The sequence below is a fragment of the Periplaneta americana genome, chromosome 10, assembly GCF_040183065.1.
Source record: "Periplaneta americana isolate PAMFEO1 chromosome 10, P.americana_PAMFEO1_priV1, whole genome shotgun sequence".
Classification (NCBI taxonomy): domain Eukaryota; kingdom Metazoa; phylum Arthropoda; class Insecta; order Blattodea; family Blattidae; genus Periplaneta; species Periplaneta americana.
In genome coordinates, this window is record NC_091126.1 from 54646483 (window position 1) to 54664612 (window position 18130).

The following is an 18130-nucleotide window of genomic DNA, read 5'->3' on the forward strand; positions in this document are numbered from 1 at the left end:
CATCTGTTCGCAATAGTATAAACCATTTGAAATTGTGACAGTTTTATATACATATTTATGTATACTGTGGTGAAAATATTTCGGTCAAATTTCTGTTCTGTAACGTGGACGTTGTTCCAATCAATGGCTAATGAAGAATCTTGTATAGATAGTGCTAGATTTAATTAGGCCTATATTGATAAACTTTTTCTTTTATTTGATAGGATGGCATCAAGTAGCGAAGTATTGGAAAACGCAATAAAATCAAAGAGACCATCTGGTAAGTAATATTACTCATTTTTCTGATATATTTGGAATATTACATCTTTGGCCTTGTGTCATTGAGGTTAATTATTGTAGGTAACAAGTTACATGAGTAATGTTGGGAATTTTGAACCAGTTTTATTTATGACTAGATTTTTTATTTACACGAAAGTCGTGTACTTTGAATATATTCCATTATCAAAGCAACAGTCATGACAGACCTGTCTTATTTCTTAACGCATTTTCTTAAAAAAACTGTCAGTATCAGTGCTCAGGATTTCATTAGTTGGCCTATAAATTTCTCATGTTATACCTTTTGTTCACAGATATGAAAAGTGCTTGGTGAAACTAGCCCTGAGGTAGTTCCGGTGATTTCGGAAGCGAAAATGTTGCATTTATAAGGGTTTTTTTTTTTTTTTTTTTTTTTTTTTTTTGTGGAGATGCAGTTGATCTTATATGCAAGTCAAAATGATAGCCTAAAGTAACCAAATCTAACCTGTCACAGATTCATATATGTAAGGTTTATGGTGTATAAGCGAAATACGAAGGAAACTACCTCAGCGCTAGTTTAGCGAAGCGAGATCTGTTTTCTACTTCCACTTCCATCGTACTGGTGTCACTCTATTAAAGCAGACTACTTTATTTGGCCAAACTGGCGCGGAGGTAGTTCCCTTCGTATTCCACTTACACACCATACACCTTGCATATACGAATCTGTAACAGGTTAGGTTTGGTTAGTTTAGGCTTTTATTTTGCTTTTCATATACGATCAACTGCATCTTCACAAAAAAAATCCTTTATAAATTCAACAATTCTCACTTCTGTAATCACCGGACATACCTAAGTGCTAGTTTCATCCTATGAACGGATTTTTCACAATTTTTTCACTGCCACTACACATTAACTTTTTATTGCGCTATCAATGGGATGGTCATTTTATTAAGGTACTGATTATTGCACAAAACGCACTTCATGAGCAAAATGAAAAAATATTTAGTGTTTAGTGGTTCGAATGAGTCACCATTCTTGGCATGCTTGTTGCATAATTCACTAGGTGGCTCCCGACTCAGCGTAGTATGGACGGTAACATAGCAAACAAAGTAGTTTAGATATGTAGTATTATGTTAGATTAGGTGTCTAGAATTATGTGAGAGGTTAGGTTCATATCACATTCCGTGAATGCCATTCTCCACTGTTGGTGACATTGAAAATCCCAACATTCCATCATTCCCTTCCTCATATTACATCACATGAAGGAAATATTGCTGTCTTCTTCATTCACGAACGATGAATTTGTTATATCAGTAAGGTATGTATATGGAGGGGGCTAGGTGCGCATACAGCTCTCCAAGTAATCACACCCAATTTCCATTATTGGAGTCGGCCTGGGTAGCGCAGTTGGTATAGCTCTGGCCTTCTGTGCTCTAGGTTGCAGGTTCGATCCTGGCCCAGGTAGATGGCATGCAAAAGAACACCTGTGGAGTAACGGTTAGCGCGTCTAGCCGCAAAACCAGGTGGCCCGGGTTCGATTCCCGGTTGGGGCAAGTTACCTGGTTGAGGTTTTTTCCGGGGTTTTCCCTCAACCCAATATGAGCAAATGCTGGGTAACTTTCGGTGTTGGACCCCGGATTCATTTCACCGCCATTATCACCTTCATCTCATTCAGACAGTAAATAACCTAAGATGTCAATAAAGCGTCGTAAAATAACCTACTAAAAAAAAAAAAAAACTCCTGCAGGACAAAATTTCGACACACCGGCGACACTGATATAACCTCGGCAGTTGCGAGCGTCGTTAAATAAACCGTATTTCCCCCCCCCCATTACTGCACACTATAAATCCTTGCCATTTTCAAGGTGTTTTAGGAATATTTTCTAGTGGCGCATACATATTGAACCTTCACTCAAAAATTTAAATAAGGAAATCACATAGACATGGTTTAAATTGGTTGCCAGGGTAACCAACAACAAATCAACAAACACAAACTAAATGCCGATGAGTAAAAACTGTGGAAAGGAGAGTCGTGCTCTAGCAAAACTCCAATTTTTTCTTTTGTATAGAAGCTTGTACTTGACTTTGCGTCATTCAGCCAAGTGCACCCATCCATGGCAAAGCAGTAGACCTTTTTTTCCACTGTTGACATTGCCTTCTGAGGCGAACTACATATGACTCTTATTTAGTTGTGAGGTTTTTGAATACTTAACTTTATACTGTATTGTTAGTAACTTTAGAAATCAGCATTTTACACATTTTTACCATACATTTAAAAGTATAACCACATTCAAACATAAACGATCAATTTAGTATTAGATTCTTATTTACTACATATAGAATGAAAAGTTGAAAATAACGGTGTACATTATTGACACGTCACTGACAATTTTCAGAGTTGCTTGTATCTTGTCAGAAATTTCACTTTATGCTGAAGGTGATGTCACAGATTTAGTCTCTTGCTTTGTAGATAAATTTCGTCACTGACATTAGACCTCTATACAGTGAATGGAGGTTTTTAATTATATGATGCAAAATTGTATTAAATGAGCACTGTACCAGATATACCAAGTGTCTCAAATTAATAGGTTTGTTTCTGCAGCAGTTTCCAACTGTCATGAGCATGTGCCACATTTTGTTTATAATGCCTGCAACAAACGAAAGTGTTGCTATGTTTTTCACTGTAATCTGAAATATTTATCACGAAATTTGTATATCTGTTTTAATTAATGATAATAGGCCTATATTGTTGTCAAAGAGTCTATACATTAATATGAGACACTGTGTATATGCTGGCAGTGGTTGATGTAGCAGTTCCCTGCTGCTAGTCATTTGATTCAACTTGCGAATGCAGCAGAAACTAGGTGTTCTGTATAAGAAATTTGGACACATGTTTTTTTATAAATATTGTATAAAAATCTTATGGTTTCTTCTACTAAGCCCAAAATTAATATCACTTACAGCTTGGTGAGAAACCTTGACAGCAGTTCGCATACAATTTGCAGTATGTGTGAAGTTTATAATATGTCAGTTCTAATGGTGATTCTGTTGGTTTGAAGAGAGTGGTACAAAATTGCTGTATCTTTAGTTTAAGCACTTGCATGCTGATCTTCCATCCAGGCAGTTCAGGTTCAGTTCCCATCCAGGTTGTGTTGGAATTTGTGTTGGGCAAAGCAGACTTTGCAGAAGATTTTTCTTAGTACTCACATTTCCCTTTATCATTGCATTAAAACACTCCTCCTTCCACTCATTTCATCTAGTATCTGCAATAGTTAAAAATAGACTGGTGTGAAGTCTTGAGGGTAGTACATGTTTCCAATGCTAATATAGGAAGAAACTAAGGTTCTGGGACATGACCATTCATCACATACATTACACAGGACACACAATGGGCCAATGTATGTCTCACTCTGCCCCTGGTCCAGCCCTCAGAAGGTCAAGCCAAGTGGTGCAAAATTGAAAAATTTCGTAGTTGTTACTGTAGTATATAACCACTATATTGTTCCATTACGTCAAAAAGGAATAAGATTAGAGAACCTATACAATATTTATTTTATTTTAGTAGGTTATTTTACGACACTTTATTAACATCTTAAGTTATTTAGTATCTGAATGAGATGAAGGTGATAATGCTGGTGAAATGAGTCCAGGATCCAGCACCGATGTTTACCCAGCATTTGCTCATATTGGGTTGAGGGAAAGCCCCAAAAAAAAAAACTCAACCAGGTAACTTGTCCTGACTAGGAATTGAACTCGGGCCACCTAGTTTCACGGCCAGACACGCTAGCCGTTACTCCACAAGTGTGGACGCTATACAATATGTAATATTGTTTATAATAGAATGATGCAACTAACATTTCACATAGCCTACATCTTTACATTAGAATTTGTTTATTTTTATTACCAAATGCAGTGTCATTTCGTTAAAGATTTATGTAGAAATGTGAATTAAATTTGTATTGTCTCTCCAGACAGTGCTTTCAAGCAGCAGCGTCTGCCTGCTTGGCAACCCATCTTGACAGCTGGCACTGTTTTACCAACATTCTTTGTGATTGGTATTGCCTTCATCCCAGTTGGAATAGGCTTACTCTACTTCTCAGATGAGGTAGGTAATAAATGTTGTCTACATTGTTGAAAATGGTGAGCATGTACAGCTGTCAAAAAAAAAAAAACTGGCTGCACTCGTGAACAGCGAATATTTTCTAAGTCCACTTTGGGTCATGGCGATGTTACATGATGCATGTGCTTGTAGGAGCAGTTTCAGAACTATGGAATTACTCCATATCTGTGTTTCATAGACCAGCAGTAGAGTGCTCAATTAATGATTCGAAAGTTGTGAGTTCAGGCCTTGTTCAAGTTTCCATTTTATTTTTTAATCCTTCTTTAATGATATAAATAATATTCAGATTATAATTTATATTTTGTTATCGTTCTTTAGCATTATAAATAATATTCAAGTTATCATTTATATTCTCATATCGTTCCTCATCTACATAAATAATATTCAAGTTATTTATGTTGTGTTAACGTTCTTTTAACGATATAAATAATATTCAAGTTATAATTTTTTATTTTCTGTTATCATTCTTTAGCGATATAAATGATATTCAAGTTATCATTTATATTCTGTTATCATTCTTTAGCGATATAAATAATATTCAAGTTACTATGTATATTCTGTTATCGTTCTTTAGCGATATAAATAATATTCAAGTTATCATTTATATTCTGTTTTTGTTCTTTAGCATTATAAATAATATTCTAGTTATTTATATTCTGTTATTGTTCTTTCATGATGCAAATGCTCTGTATTTTATATAAGTAATTATTATAATATAAATAACCATTTTTCTTTGTAAAATAGGTTATTTTATTTAAATAATTAATTATATATAATATAATATCTTATATTAATTAAACAAACCAGTATTTATCATTTATATTCTGTTATCGTTTTTTAGCGATATAAATGACATAAATTTAATATTAGGTTTGGAACAATACAGTTGCATAATACTGGTGTTAGTTATTTATTTTTATATTATTACATTATACTATCTTGAAATACAATAAAATGAAAAAGTGACGAGGAATTGAACCTGAGATGTTGACATATAAATTCGGACGTTCTTCTGACTGAGCTACGAGGGCATAAGTATAGAAACATTTGCGGAAAAATTGGTCCAATCCCCCTCCAAGATTTTCTGATGATTTGTAGAAGCTCATCCAGGATGAGGGGGGGGGCCAAAGCTAATTGGGATTTTCCGGTCTCTGATCGGGTCAAAAATCCTGATAGAACTAATATTTTACTCTTCTGGTGAATTTCGGTGAAGTTCAGAGGGCCCAATTAGTCAAATCCACTGTCTTCAACTCCACGCTTAGGCCCCCTGGGATCTATTAAGATGCAAGAGAGACAGTGGTGTGTGGAAAGCAATGGGAAGTTACCGCATTTATCCTTCTCAAGAAAAACTGCAAACATAAGCAAAGGATGCTTTTAATAGAAAAAGGAACATCACCTGCGGACCTCTGGAAAAAGAACTAAGGAACAGACTAGTGAAGTGCTGTGTGTGGAGTGTGGCATTGTATGGTGAAGAAACATGGACATTACGACGAAATGAAGAGAAATGAATAGGAGCATTTGAAATGTGGATGTGGAGAAGAATGGAGGATGTGAAGTGAACATACAGAATGAGAAATGAAGTTATGTTGGAAAAAGTGGGTGAAGAAAGAATGATGCTGAAACTGATTAGAAAGGGAAAAAGGAATTGGTTGGGTCACTGGTTGAGAAGAAACTGCCTACTGAAGGATGCACTGGAAGGCATGATGAACGGGAGAAGTGTTAGGGGCAGAAGAAGATATCAAATAATAGACGACATTAAGATATATGGATCATGTGCGGAGACTAAGAGGAAGGCAGAAAATAGGAAAGATTGGAGAATTCTGGGTTTGCAGTGAAAGACCTTCCCATGGTCAGTACACTTACGTATGTATGTCCAGGATGCCTGAAATATCGTGGCTGAGAACAGTCACTATTTGAAAAAGACTAGTCAATTCCATGCCCACTCCACTGCAAGATGTGATCAAGATGTGGGGAAGATAGACTAAATATTGAATTGTGGCTTTCTGTTTTGTTTTTTGAACTCTTAATTGTTTGAATGTTCTAAGGCAGACGCCAGTAAGTTTCTTTTGTTTATGCCACGAAAAATATTTTTGTTCAAAATAAAATCTTTTTTTCTTTTCATTTGCAGCCATAATGTCATAATAAATAATGATAAAGTCATGGCAAAATACATTCATAACCTGAGGTTAATTACTAAAATAATCATAAAAGAGACAGGAGCAATTATGTATAGTTTCTCTCTCTCTCTTAAAAACAAAACAAAAAAGAACATGAAAAGCACTAGGATGTGTTCAAACGCAGGACCTCACGAATACCAGACCAGAATACTACTATTACACTATAAATAACACACACTATACTTTAATTATAACTGTAGATATCAGGCAACATGGTCCAACAACATGCAACATCGCCTGTCTCCGAATTGTAAAAACAGGTAATGACTATTTTACAAGTTCGGAAAAACACCCACAAGTAACTTTCTGGCAGTGGTAGAGCAGTGCTATGTAAGGGTTAAGGCTTGTAATAACTTTCTCTAGAAAAAATATGTACTGATATGAGGTACAGTACTAGATATTTTTTCTGCAGCAAAATGAAAAAAAAGAGCGAGAGAAAGCCAGTTGGGTAATCAGCCAATCGGTTAATAGGGTGACAGATGATCTGGGTTCTACTGTAAGTATGATGAAATTTTCATAACAGTGATGACTGTGGACATATTGTAAAACTCAAGTATAATGTTTAATTTGTTTTCATAGGTGAAAGAAGTTACAATAGACTACACAGATTGTAAAAATAGTGCTGGTGATCGATGTAGTGAAGTAATTCAAGAATACCCTGATGTTCAATGCAACTGTAAAATTCCTTTTGAACTCAAACAAGACTTCAAGGTAAGTTTGTGTTACTTAATGAAATTATAAAACATGCATTAAACATTAACTTCATGATGACAGATACTTTCTCTCATCTAATTATTATCATTATTTTTTATTTGGTTGAGCTAGTATTCAGGAGACATAGCTATATGTAATATTTAATATGCACACAAATAAAGAGTTAATCCTTTTCTGGATTGCACAAAATATAAATTCTCCATGATTCCAGATCGAAGAAATTCATGATTTAAGATGTAATTAATATTGAAAAAATTTTTATAAAATGATTACCTATTTAACAAATTTGAATCATTTTCGGCCTGAGTAATAATTAGCCTAATTCTTGGCAAACTTCAAGGCGATGTTGCTTCTGCTCATCGACCAAGAATTTCGGGATGAATGTTGAAGACACACAATGCATGTCTTAGTTAAAATTGACTGAACCATATAGAAACTCAAATTCAGTTCACCGACGATCTTTCTGATCATAAGTCGATGATCAAAATGCTTTAAGTAACGAACTTTAGTAATGTTATGATCAGTTTTTGAAGTGAAGACTGACCGGACCATGGTCAGCTTTTATTGATTCTCAGCTATCTTTAATTCTATTCTACCAGTTGAAAACACTTGTCCTGCAAACGCACTTTTTCCCAGAAGCTGTTTTTTTTTTAGTTTTATAAGTCTCTGAAGCTGATTTTCTGGTTTTAATGCAAAATTTTACACAAATGTGTTAATTTTTGTCTATTTTTATGGAGACATTAATCTTCCTGCAACTCTTAACACATCCTCACTCAACAGACTGCAACCCCGCACTGAACAAAGATGAACTGGTGAAGTTTTCAGGATCATTCAGGAACGAAACAATCTTGCTGTTCTTCAACCACACTCCCTGCAACTCCTAACCAGTAAACAGTGACAGCTGCATTCTGTGAACTTTTCAATTACACTTTGTATTTTGTTTCAATTCTCTATATTTAAAATGTTGCTTCAGTGGTTTATGCTCGTGTGACGTGTTAACAACGGGTTGTAAAAGCTTGGACAATGGGCCTCCTCTACTGTCTTCTCTCCTACATCTGCTCTTACATTATATTTTCAGGATCCAGATCTCTAGAGTGGGTGTCCTTTTAGAAAATAGCTATACTGGATACTCAGATTTCTGTTTTAAACTATTTGTGGCAAGAAACTAGTTTTTGTAACTTCTAAAGATAAGAATACATTTGTGGCTAATACAGAAAATAATATACTTGCAATTTATGCAGTACAGAAAAATAATCTTTTATATTTCTCTTTTAGTACTTGCGAAGGTAGATTAATTTTAAAGAGTAATTCTTATAGATAATTTTAAACACTAACATTTTGGAGTTTTTGCTAAAGACTGGACGTGGGTAGAATAACAATTCATGTTCACCATTCTTGGATGATTTGACTCACAGATATTTAATATTTTAAAAAATTGTCCTATAATTGAGAAGTAATAATCACAAAAATCGTGCTCAACATCATTTTCTCAGTTATCAGCTATGAGTATGTATATTTTCATGAAATTGCTGGTGTTGATTCTTGTAACATTGCATTAATTTCTCTTTTATTTAATATAATTTCAATAGAAATAAAAAAATGAATAAAACAGTTGTTTTAAAAATTACGTTTATTACACTTACATTGTTGAGAACTTCGGGAAAATGTACAACTGGATAAGGTGTATGTGTCTTTTAGGAGTAATTTTGATGGATATGCTCTAGGAATACATTTTTAATTACAATTCACGGTCTTACTATGCATTGTTTTCTATTTAGATGTAATGATATGCATGATTTGGTATGCCATATTTGTCTGAATATAAGGTAAGCCTGAATAAAAAATGATTCCCTTCCCCCATTTTAATCCTGCTTTCAGAATGCAGTACTAAACATTAAATATATTTGTGAAACTTTAAATTTCCTTGTGGAAAATTGTGATTCCCTATACCAATTGAGTTAAATTTACAGTTTGACAAATGAGAGCAACAGAAAATCCTCCATTGCATACATCGTAATATAATGTTTAAATATTACTGTTGTATATAAACAAAATTGAAAATTTAAATTTAAATTAAAACCAATAATGCTGCATACTAAGATATTAAAAATAGCTTAAAATTTTAAACATACATAAAGTGATTCGAATACTGATCTTTGAAACAAGAAAAATGAGCATAAGAAATAATACAAGAATTACATTAGGATATTACACAATTAAAAATGACTAGCGCTTTCGCCAATTAATGGCATCTTCAGGTCTATTAGCATATAATAATGCTTTGAGCATAAAGACATAGATAAATGGCAAGATAATAAAATATGATGAATTGCATGATGTGAAATTGTAGGAGATTAATTAAAAACAGTATTACATAAATACTGGTAACTGTACAAACACAGCATAATGTGATAGTAATCACGTAAGGACATAGTGATTGTAGTGATTAAACTTCATATAGAGTCTAAATGTTAAAATAAAGAATCCATGCATTTAATAGAAAGCTAAAAGAACATGTGTGCAGCGTAGAAGTATGAAGATAATATAGTTAAAATGGGTAAAAATATTGCAGCAGTCATCACGACGCAAAAATGGGTAGCATGTTAGGAATCTGTAAGAATCAATGAAAACGTATAAGTAAGAAAGTGAAAAATATACGGAGCAAAAGGAAAGTTATCTAATAAATAGAATAACTTACAAAATTTGAACCTGTAGGAAGAACCGATGTTTCATGGCCAGTTGCATGGTGTTGACTGATGCATTGACATATGAAAGAACCACATCATGATGTAAGTGGAGGGAGGTACGTGTTGCAGTAGCTCTTCTTACTGTAACACGTACCTCCCTCCACTTACTTCAACCCACGAATCTTGATTACATTAACGAAAATGGCAAATACCATAAATCAAAGACCATCTCTCAGTATATCTACAATTTATTAAGAACTCTTTTCAGATATGTCTTCCGAATTTTTTAGATATGGTGTATGAATGTTCTCATAAATTAATATTCGTCATGTAATGTATTCTGTTTGTGTGTTTCAGGGGAAAGTGTATATGTATTATGGACTGACAAATTTTTACCAGAACCATCGACGGTATGTGAAATCACGTGATGATAATCAGTTGCTTGGTCGTCTTAGTCAAGAACCTTCATCTGACTGTGCCCCATTTGATGTAAATGATGACAAAAAACCTGTTGCACCTTGTGGAGCTATTGCCAACTCCTTATTCAGTGGTATGTAACTCTTGATTTCTATAGATTATTTTTATTGTCAATTCTTGGCTTGGCTCTCGTGGGCCATGTATTTTGGCTTACTGCCATGATTTTTTTAAGTCCAATAGGTAGCCTGGGTGATATTCGTGAATCTAACGCTAACAGATGGGGCATCCTGCCTCATCCGTAACAGGGTCAGGTTCCTTTCCCAAACAAGAACTGAGAAACCTGAGGGCTCAGAGTTCCAAGCCATTAGAACATATCAATGTTGGAAACTCATGTTACCCCCAAGACTTCGCCCCTACCTATCGAAGATGATAGATGAAATGAGGGCGAGATGGAAACTGTTGATATAATTGTAGAGAAAAACCAGAATACCTTGAGAAAAATCTGCTAAAATATCGTTTTATCCGTAACAAATCCCATCACAACCAGATCTGGCTGCCTGGATGGAAGACCACTGCATTAGTGCTCGGCCACAGACGTGGTATTGTTGAGACATTATTATTACTAGTATCATCATCATTAATAATTTTCATACAACTGTAAGCTAGACAAATAAGAGTAGGCTATGTCCAGACGAGTGATAATTTTAGCTGATTTTCAGCGACAAATGAAGTTCCTGTAACTGTCGCATAATGTGTGGCCAGACTAGGCTACAAATACCTCTCAATTTGTGCAAAGTAGCTATGTGTGGCCACAAGACATTCACACTAGCAACAGTTGTAATCTAGTTCTTTCGTGATTTCCTTCCATGATGGATCGTATGAATTATCAAGCCAAAGTCGCCTGTTTGTTGCTAGTTCCACATAGGCAAGGACAGTGGTGGATTCGTCCTATCATTAGTGAAAGATCAGCTCATGGAAAATTTGTAATTATTCATGAGATACTGAAACTTTATCCAGAAAATTTTTTTTAATATTATACAGTGCACAGCATATACAATTTACTGCCATTATAACCACTTGTGTTTAGCAGGGAGTTCCGACCACTCTCTTGCATGGGAGGAAAGCAAATCAGTGGTGATTTAAGCCTATATTCCTGTACAAATAATGCACTGGTATGGGGTAATAACAAAATGTTATGTTGATGTTACTTTTCATCAAAGTTTATGTTGAAAATGATGTCCATCTTTAAGAATGCAATAATCACATTGGTGTAGAAGATTCTTTTAGAAAAATACTTTCTGTAATCTGTATTTGTAATCTCACTATTTTAAATTCCCCCGCAGATAAAAATTACAGACATATAAATCTGGGGAATGAGCTGGCCAACATTCGCGAATAATTATGTGATTATCAAACACTTTTTCTAATGCTTCCAATGATATAGGCTGGAATTATCCTACTACATCATGTGCTACTATTGTTTGTTATTTCTGTTATTATTATTAATTTCCATTAGTATTATTGATTCTTCACCTGGGCTCCCATAAATCAAGGTGTCCAACAGGGCTGCGGCCTTTCTCCACTCCTGTTTATTATATACATGAACCATATTATTCACTTATGGAGACAAATCTTTCATGCTGGAATCCTACTATGCCTAAATTCCCATCTCGAGACATTATTATTTGCAAACCAGATTATTATGGCTAGAACAGAATCCAAACTCTGTGCCATATATAACTTAGAAAATACTGCTTCCAAATTTGATACGACAATCTCAACACAGAAAACGAAAGTAATGGCATTTTTAGACACAGAAACAATTCAGAGTAAAATTTGTGTTAATTCATTCAGTTACCTTGGTACATTCTCTCATTTGCTGATGAAGAAAATATGAAAATTAAAATTTACAAATTCATCAAGATCCTAGGTGTAATCAATCAGGTTTTTAAGCCTTCTCAAGTCCAGCGACACACTAGATTCAGGATATATAAAACTCTTGCTCGACCAGTTCTCACATATGGAAGTGAAGCCTGAACCATCAAATAGTCTGACGAAAGGAGACTCACAACAGTCGAAATGTGATTTATGAGAAGAACTACTGGTTACTCCCTCCTTGACCATAAAAGAAATGAGGACATTCTTAAAGTATTAAAAGTATATTCAATTACCCAGTACATAGAACAATACAGATTGAACTGGAAAGAACATGTTGCCAGAATGCCCTCCAACTGCTTGCCAAAATTGATCTTATGCTATATTCCAAGAGGCCGAAGAAACTTGGGAAGACCAAAAAAGTGCTGGATAAAGACTGTAATAGACCCCTAGGTCTAATACGTGAAATGGTTATGATGATGATAACTATTATTGATTATTATTTCATACCTTCTCCTCTTTTCTCTCTCACGTTTACTTGTTTTTGTTGATTTTTTCTGCCTCTGTGCTCTCAACTAATGTAGGAATATCTCTTGACTCCATCACAACAACAATCGACTTCAAACTCACAATGAAATGACTTTTAAACATCTGTCATGAACACCTGCACAGTTTACCAAATGTATAGCTTAATTTCAAGCTAAGAAACCTGCAGTATTACAAACATAATAAAATATCTTATGCTAATGGATAATGCGAGTTTTGCATTTCACTTCTCCATTAAAAACATTTCATGTGATGGATAAGATGGATTTTTTCTCCAATTTTAACGTTGGATGAAGCAAGTTTTTCATTTATAGCACGGCAATAAGGCGAGTTTTGTTGTGTTTTTAGCAATTAAATAATAGACAACTATAAAATTAACCGAAATCGACTTGTATCTCTTAATTTTTGGATAAGGCAAGTTTTGCATTTAATAGACTCATTTTTCAACTTCTTTCTTGATTACATTTCAATGAGCTGGTATTATTATTATTATTATTATTATTATTATTATTATTATTATTATTATTATTATTATTATTGACCTGCACATATCTTTAATTAGTAAGTTTCCCAACACTATTCTCTAATGTTGATGAAGGGGGGATGTGTTTCACTTTCAGATAAATTGGTTATTGAATCTATAGATAGTGCAAATGTAAGTAAGAAGGTGCCATTGCTGAGAACGGATATTGCGTGGCCTTCTGACAAACAAATAAAGTTTAGAAATCCTCCAGGAAACCTAACCAAAGGTAAGTTTGATCTGATTTTGTTTTGTAATATTCTTCTTTGACTATAATCACATGTAAGTGTCAGTTATAGCTAGTACAAGTGGAATATCTGATCACTTTGCTAGTAAACTCCACATACTAAAACTCCGTCAATAAAGAATAGAATGGGAAAGATATATAAAATAAATTAAAGGGACAAACATATTCTGTAGCTGTGCATTACTGAAATTTAACTGTTTAGATGTCGTAAATATACGGGCTGTTAAATAAAATTTTGACATATTTGCACATCAGGTAGTATTGGTCAAAACCAGGAAAGAAGTTCCCATGAACATATGTCCAGAAAAAAAAAAATACATGTTGAAGTTTGGGCCATGTTGTATTGTCGCCTGTTATACTCATCTGTCTGTTGAGCAATCACTATAGGACATTCTCTATATGGTTACTAGTTATCACGCATCCTTCAGCCCTATGTCTTAGAGAATTATGTACTCATGCAAACACATCTGGCTGCTCTCAGATTTCGTTACATGCATTGTATATATTTTCCTGCAATGTTTGTATGTTGTCGATGGGTGTGGCAAACACCAAGGTCTTTATATGTCCCCATAGTCAAAAATGCAAAAGATTAAAAATCTCCTGTAGCAATCTATCAGTCATTAAAATGTCTGGTTTAGGTATTGTCACAGATTATTTAGAAAATGGGCTGGTGCCCCATCGTGCATGAACCACACCCATTAGTGCACTGCAGATGTAATCACATCCAATAAGAAAAGATCAGTGACCCCAAACAGAAAACAGCCTATATCACTGAATACTATATCTAACTAAGGAGATATCTTGGAAGATATTGTACCTATTAAATTTAGGATCCGTATTTACTAGACTGTTCACTTATGTTAATAAATGCTGTCCATTCTCAGAACATATGAACTTATGTTTTGTATTTTTAAATGATTGACGATGATAGATCACAGTAAAGAATAATGACCCATATCTCAACAGATATTTTTTCCCGGATATATATTCATGGAAATTTTTTGTCTTGTTTTGGCAAATACTATAGTGAGGGTCACGTGAGAACAGTTCCTAAACAGCAAGTATTGTCGTCTTGTCAGTGTTGTCAACTGTTACCAAATATCACACGATCCTACATACTGAATGACTTATTTACTTACCGTACTTTACCTTTATGTTTGAAGGTTATTCTAAATAATTCAATAATTTGTAACATATTTTCGTAGGCAAACTGTACAAGTAAGGGATCAACATGTTAGGCATTTTGTCTGGCAATATGAAATTCATTGGTTTGACTAAACAATTGATTCACGAGACCTAACCTAAGAATGCATTTTGTTTGACCACATGAAATTATTAGTACTAACTGCGAAAACTGAATATCACCATGAAATGTATGCTTAAGAATACTTACTCCTAATAATTGTGCTATTCTAGTTATAATTGCTGTCTCCGTAAACATAATTCCTTCTTCATAATCTTCTTTCGGTTAAATCTGAAAGAACAGAATGTCAGTAGGGGAAGTTATCCCCACTCTCACAGCATGCTTTATGCTTTCTTGGTGGAGTTGCTGCCATGCTTTTTCCTCTCTTTGACGTTATTGTAATAAAAATCTAAACACGAAAGAAATTTTATGCTCGACCATGCCGAAATGTAGTAATTATACACCTAGTAGTAGCCCTTTAATGCACCTCATTAAAGTACACCTATTCATTATAATTCAGTTGTTCAGCCAATGAGAAATCACCATTTTACTGATTGTACCATTATAAAACCACAAGTATCGATTATTCTCGGATATGCAATCGAAAGACAATTAGCGAAAAGTCACGGAGGCTGGAAATCCAATACTGTCGCAGAAGGTTATGTTCTGTTACTATAATAATTAGCGTTAATTGTAAATAATATTCAAATAAATTCAATTTGTCATCTCGTTTTTCAATTCTAAATCAATTTGCAGGTTATATTAAGCCTAATGTTCATGTTATTCTCTAGATTATATCAAGGTCAATGACATTCGTGTTTCGGAAAAATCAATACTTTCGCGTCTGTGCACATCTCACAATTCAGGTCAGTTCCGCTCCTCACTTACATAACCATAACATGAATACTTATGAATAATTTCAAGTTAGAAATATGGTCAAGCATAAAAAGTCGTATGAAACTTGCCTATAATGGTAATTAAGACGCTCGAATGAAAATTACGAAATTCGCGCTTGTTTCATAAACAAACATACTCGCGTCTTAATTACTACCATTATAGGCTCGTTGCATAATGTACTATATTAAAATGTGAAATGGTATTTCTATCGATTACCCACTTGCATTATTACACCCAAGTATGTTATATTTATTTACACTTACCTGACTATAGTCTTGAATTATAACCACAAAGCAACACACAAAATAACTATTACTGGTATGTATTAATATTAATACTGATATTAATTAATTATTGTTAGTACGTTCAGATTTCACTAGCTTCCATTAACCGGCTCAGAAATCTAGTACAATTTTAATTTCAAGGAACTCCAGTACCGACAACGTCTGTCTCAGCTGCCAACATTAACAGTTACAAAATCACTACCATTTGTAGTACTTGTCAGTATCGAAATTCAAAACAAAGTTGGCAAAAGAAAATTCAACCTGCAAACTTTAAAATCACCAAAATCCACTAGCATATGTAGTAATGGGGGAAAAGTGGTCAGATTTCACCCTTAGGGTATGAAATAAGCTGACCCAGACTATACCTGCTGTGAAAATATGCCACGCTTTTATTTAAACACCCAGTATTGCCTTCTTAGCCAATGGTATACAAGTAATATAAGTGTTTGAAGGGGACTTTAATTTGGTGGCGATAGAGGATACCACAGCTGTCATCCACCACTAATAGCTCAAGCAGTGACATAGTTCACTTGCGCAGATAAAGTAAGACATTTATACAAATGATCAGTCACTAAGAAGCACTGTTGAATGTGTAGATCTCGCTGTTTGTATCATTTCTAGTTCTTACAAGAAATGAGAATAATATTACATGGGACGATCAAGTATGGCATTACATTATTCTTGCTATCCTAGGGCACTAATACAATTTCACTTATGTTACATATTATTTTCCGTGCTGAAACTGAACACAAGACACTTACTTTCCTTACTACTACTACTACTACTACTACTACTACTACTACTACTACTACTACTACTACTACTACTATTACTACTACTTTTCATAATAGATACTAAGTCATTACAATAAATCTTCTTCTGTATTAAATATGTCTTATTACATAATAGTATATACTTATAATGTGCTGTACTTCTTCAGTTGATGTGTTCTATTTGTATTTCTGTAGTGCCCAGGTATGCTGCTCCAGAATGTATTTCTTTGGCACCAGAAATATTCACAAACACACTAGGCATTGTATTTTTTCCATCATTGTTTGTAAAAATAAATATTAATTTTTCCGACATGTTTGAACGATCCAGTTTTCTTCCTTGATTTTGCTTCTTTCTGCTCCAGTAGTCATCTTGCTAGATTTCACAAAATTATTAAAAACTGTAATTACTAACACAATACTCTCACAAAGTATAACAGAAGACTAAGCTTCCTCAGCTCACAATGAACAATGCAACTGAGTGATGGACGGTGGGTGGTTGTTTTTTTCCTTTCGTGTACGCAAGTACTCTTTTAGCTGCTGTCAGATTTCGTTACTCTCGTTATGGCTGTCTTTTTATTTAGTGTACAACTGTACGGTATTTTCAGTTTTGGGATAATTGAAACAGACAAATGTTACATGATAAACCAGTAGACTAATAAGTAATATATATGTTATATAACATTATAAGTATTCTAATAATTATTTATGTACAGTACAGTACAGCAAATAATATATATAATATATAGTTTCCTGTTTTATGCTGAATAAAATCTTAAATTTTGTTATAAAAATGTGCCTAATTTCGATGTTATTTCGCAGGCAATGAACATGAATTCGGTGCTATTTCACATTTAAAAATTGTATTTTTTTTTTTACTCTCGTGCAAAATACATTGCTCTATATTCCTACAAAGATTAGAACTCTGTATCATCACGAGAATCTTAAGGTATTTTGTATATTTTAACAGTACTTATAGTTTTCTATTGGCACTTACATGTTGTGTTGAAAAATGTTTGTAACAGTCTCCCAATCTGTGTGTGAATATATTAATAGGCACCACAAAACTTACAGACTATTTCTACTTCATATTTAAAAATAAAGTCACCCGAAATCAGATTTGAATATTATGTTCAAAATTCTGTATTGAAATACGAAGTTATATTACCAGTTATTCTGTATGGTTATGAAACTTGGACTCACTCTGAGAGAGAAACAGAGGTTAAAGGTGTTCGAGAATAAGGTGCTTAGGAAAATATTTGAGGCTAGGAGGGATGAAGTTACAGGAGAATGGAGAAAGCTACACGACCCAGAACTGCACGCATTTTATTCTCCACCTAACATAATTAGGAACATTAAATCCAGACGTTTTGAGATGGGCAGGACGTGTAGCACATATGGGTAAATCCAGAAATGCATATAGTGTTGTAGTTGGAAGACCTGAGAGAAAAATATCTTT

The 18130-nt window shown here is 34.1% G+C and overlaps 1 protein-coding gene across 7 annotated transcripts in view; it reads left to right on the plus strand.

Annotated features, from left to right (window-relative positions):
• The first annotated feature begins 98 nt into the window (after positions 1-98).
• Positions 99-18130, plus strand: part of Cdc50 (cell cycle control protein 50A) — a 74460-nt gene continuing 56428 nt past the window's right edge. For 5 of the 7 annotated variants that reach the window (XR_011334323.1, XR_011334319.1, XR_011334321.1 and 2 more), the window contains exons 1-5: positions 101-259; positions 4206-4339; positions 7111-7242; positions 10290-10482; positions 13391-13519. Coding sequence is in view for 2 of the 7 variants with exons in the window: in XM_069837523.1 (XP_069693624.1) it covers positions 205-259; positions 4206-4339; positions 7111-7242; positions 10290-10482; positions 13391-13519 (643 nt within the window). In the remaining 5 variants the exon portion in view is untranslated. Of the gene's footprint in view, positions 260-4205; positions 4340-7110; positions 7243-10289; positions 10483-13390; positions 13520-18130 lie in introns of all 7 variants that reach the window. The other 2 variants (XM_069837523.1, XM_069837524.1) reach the window with 2 other exon arrangements.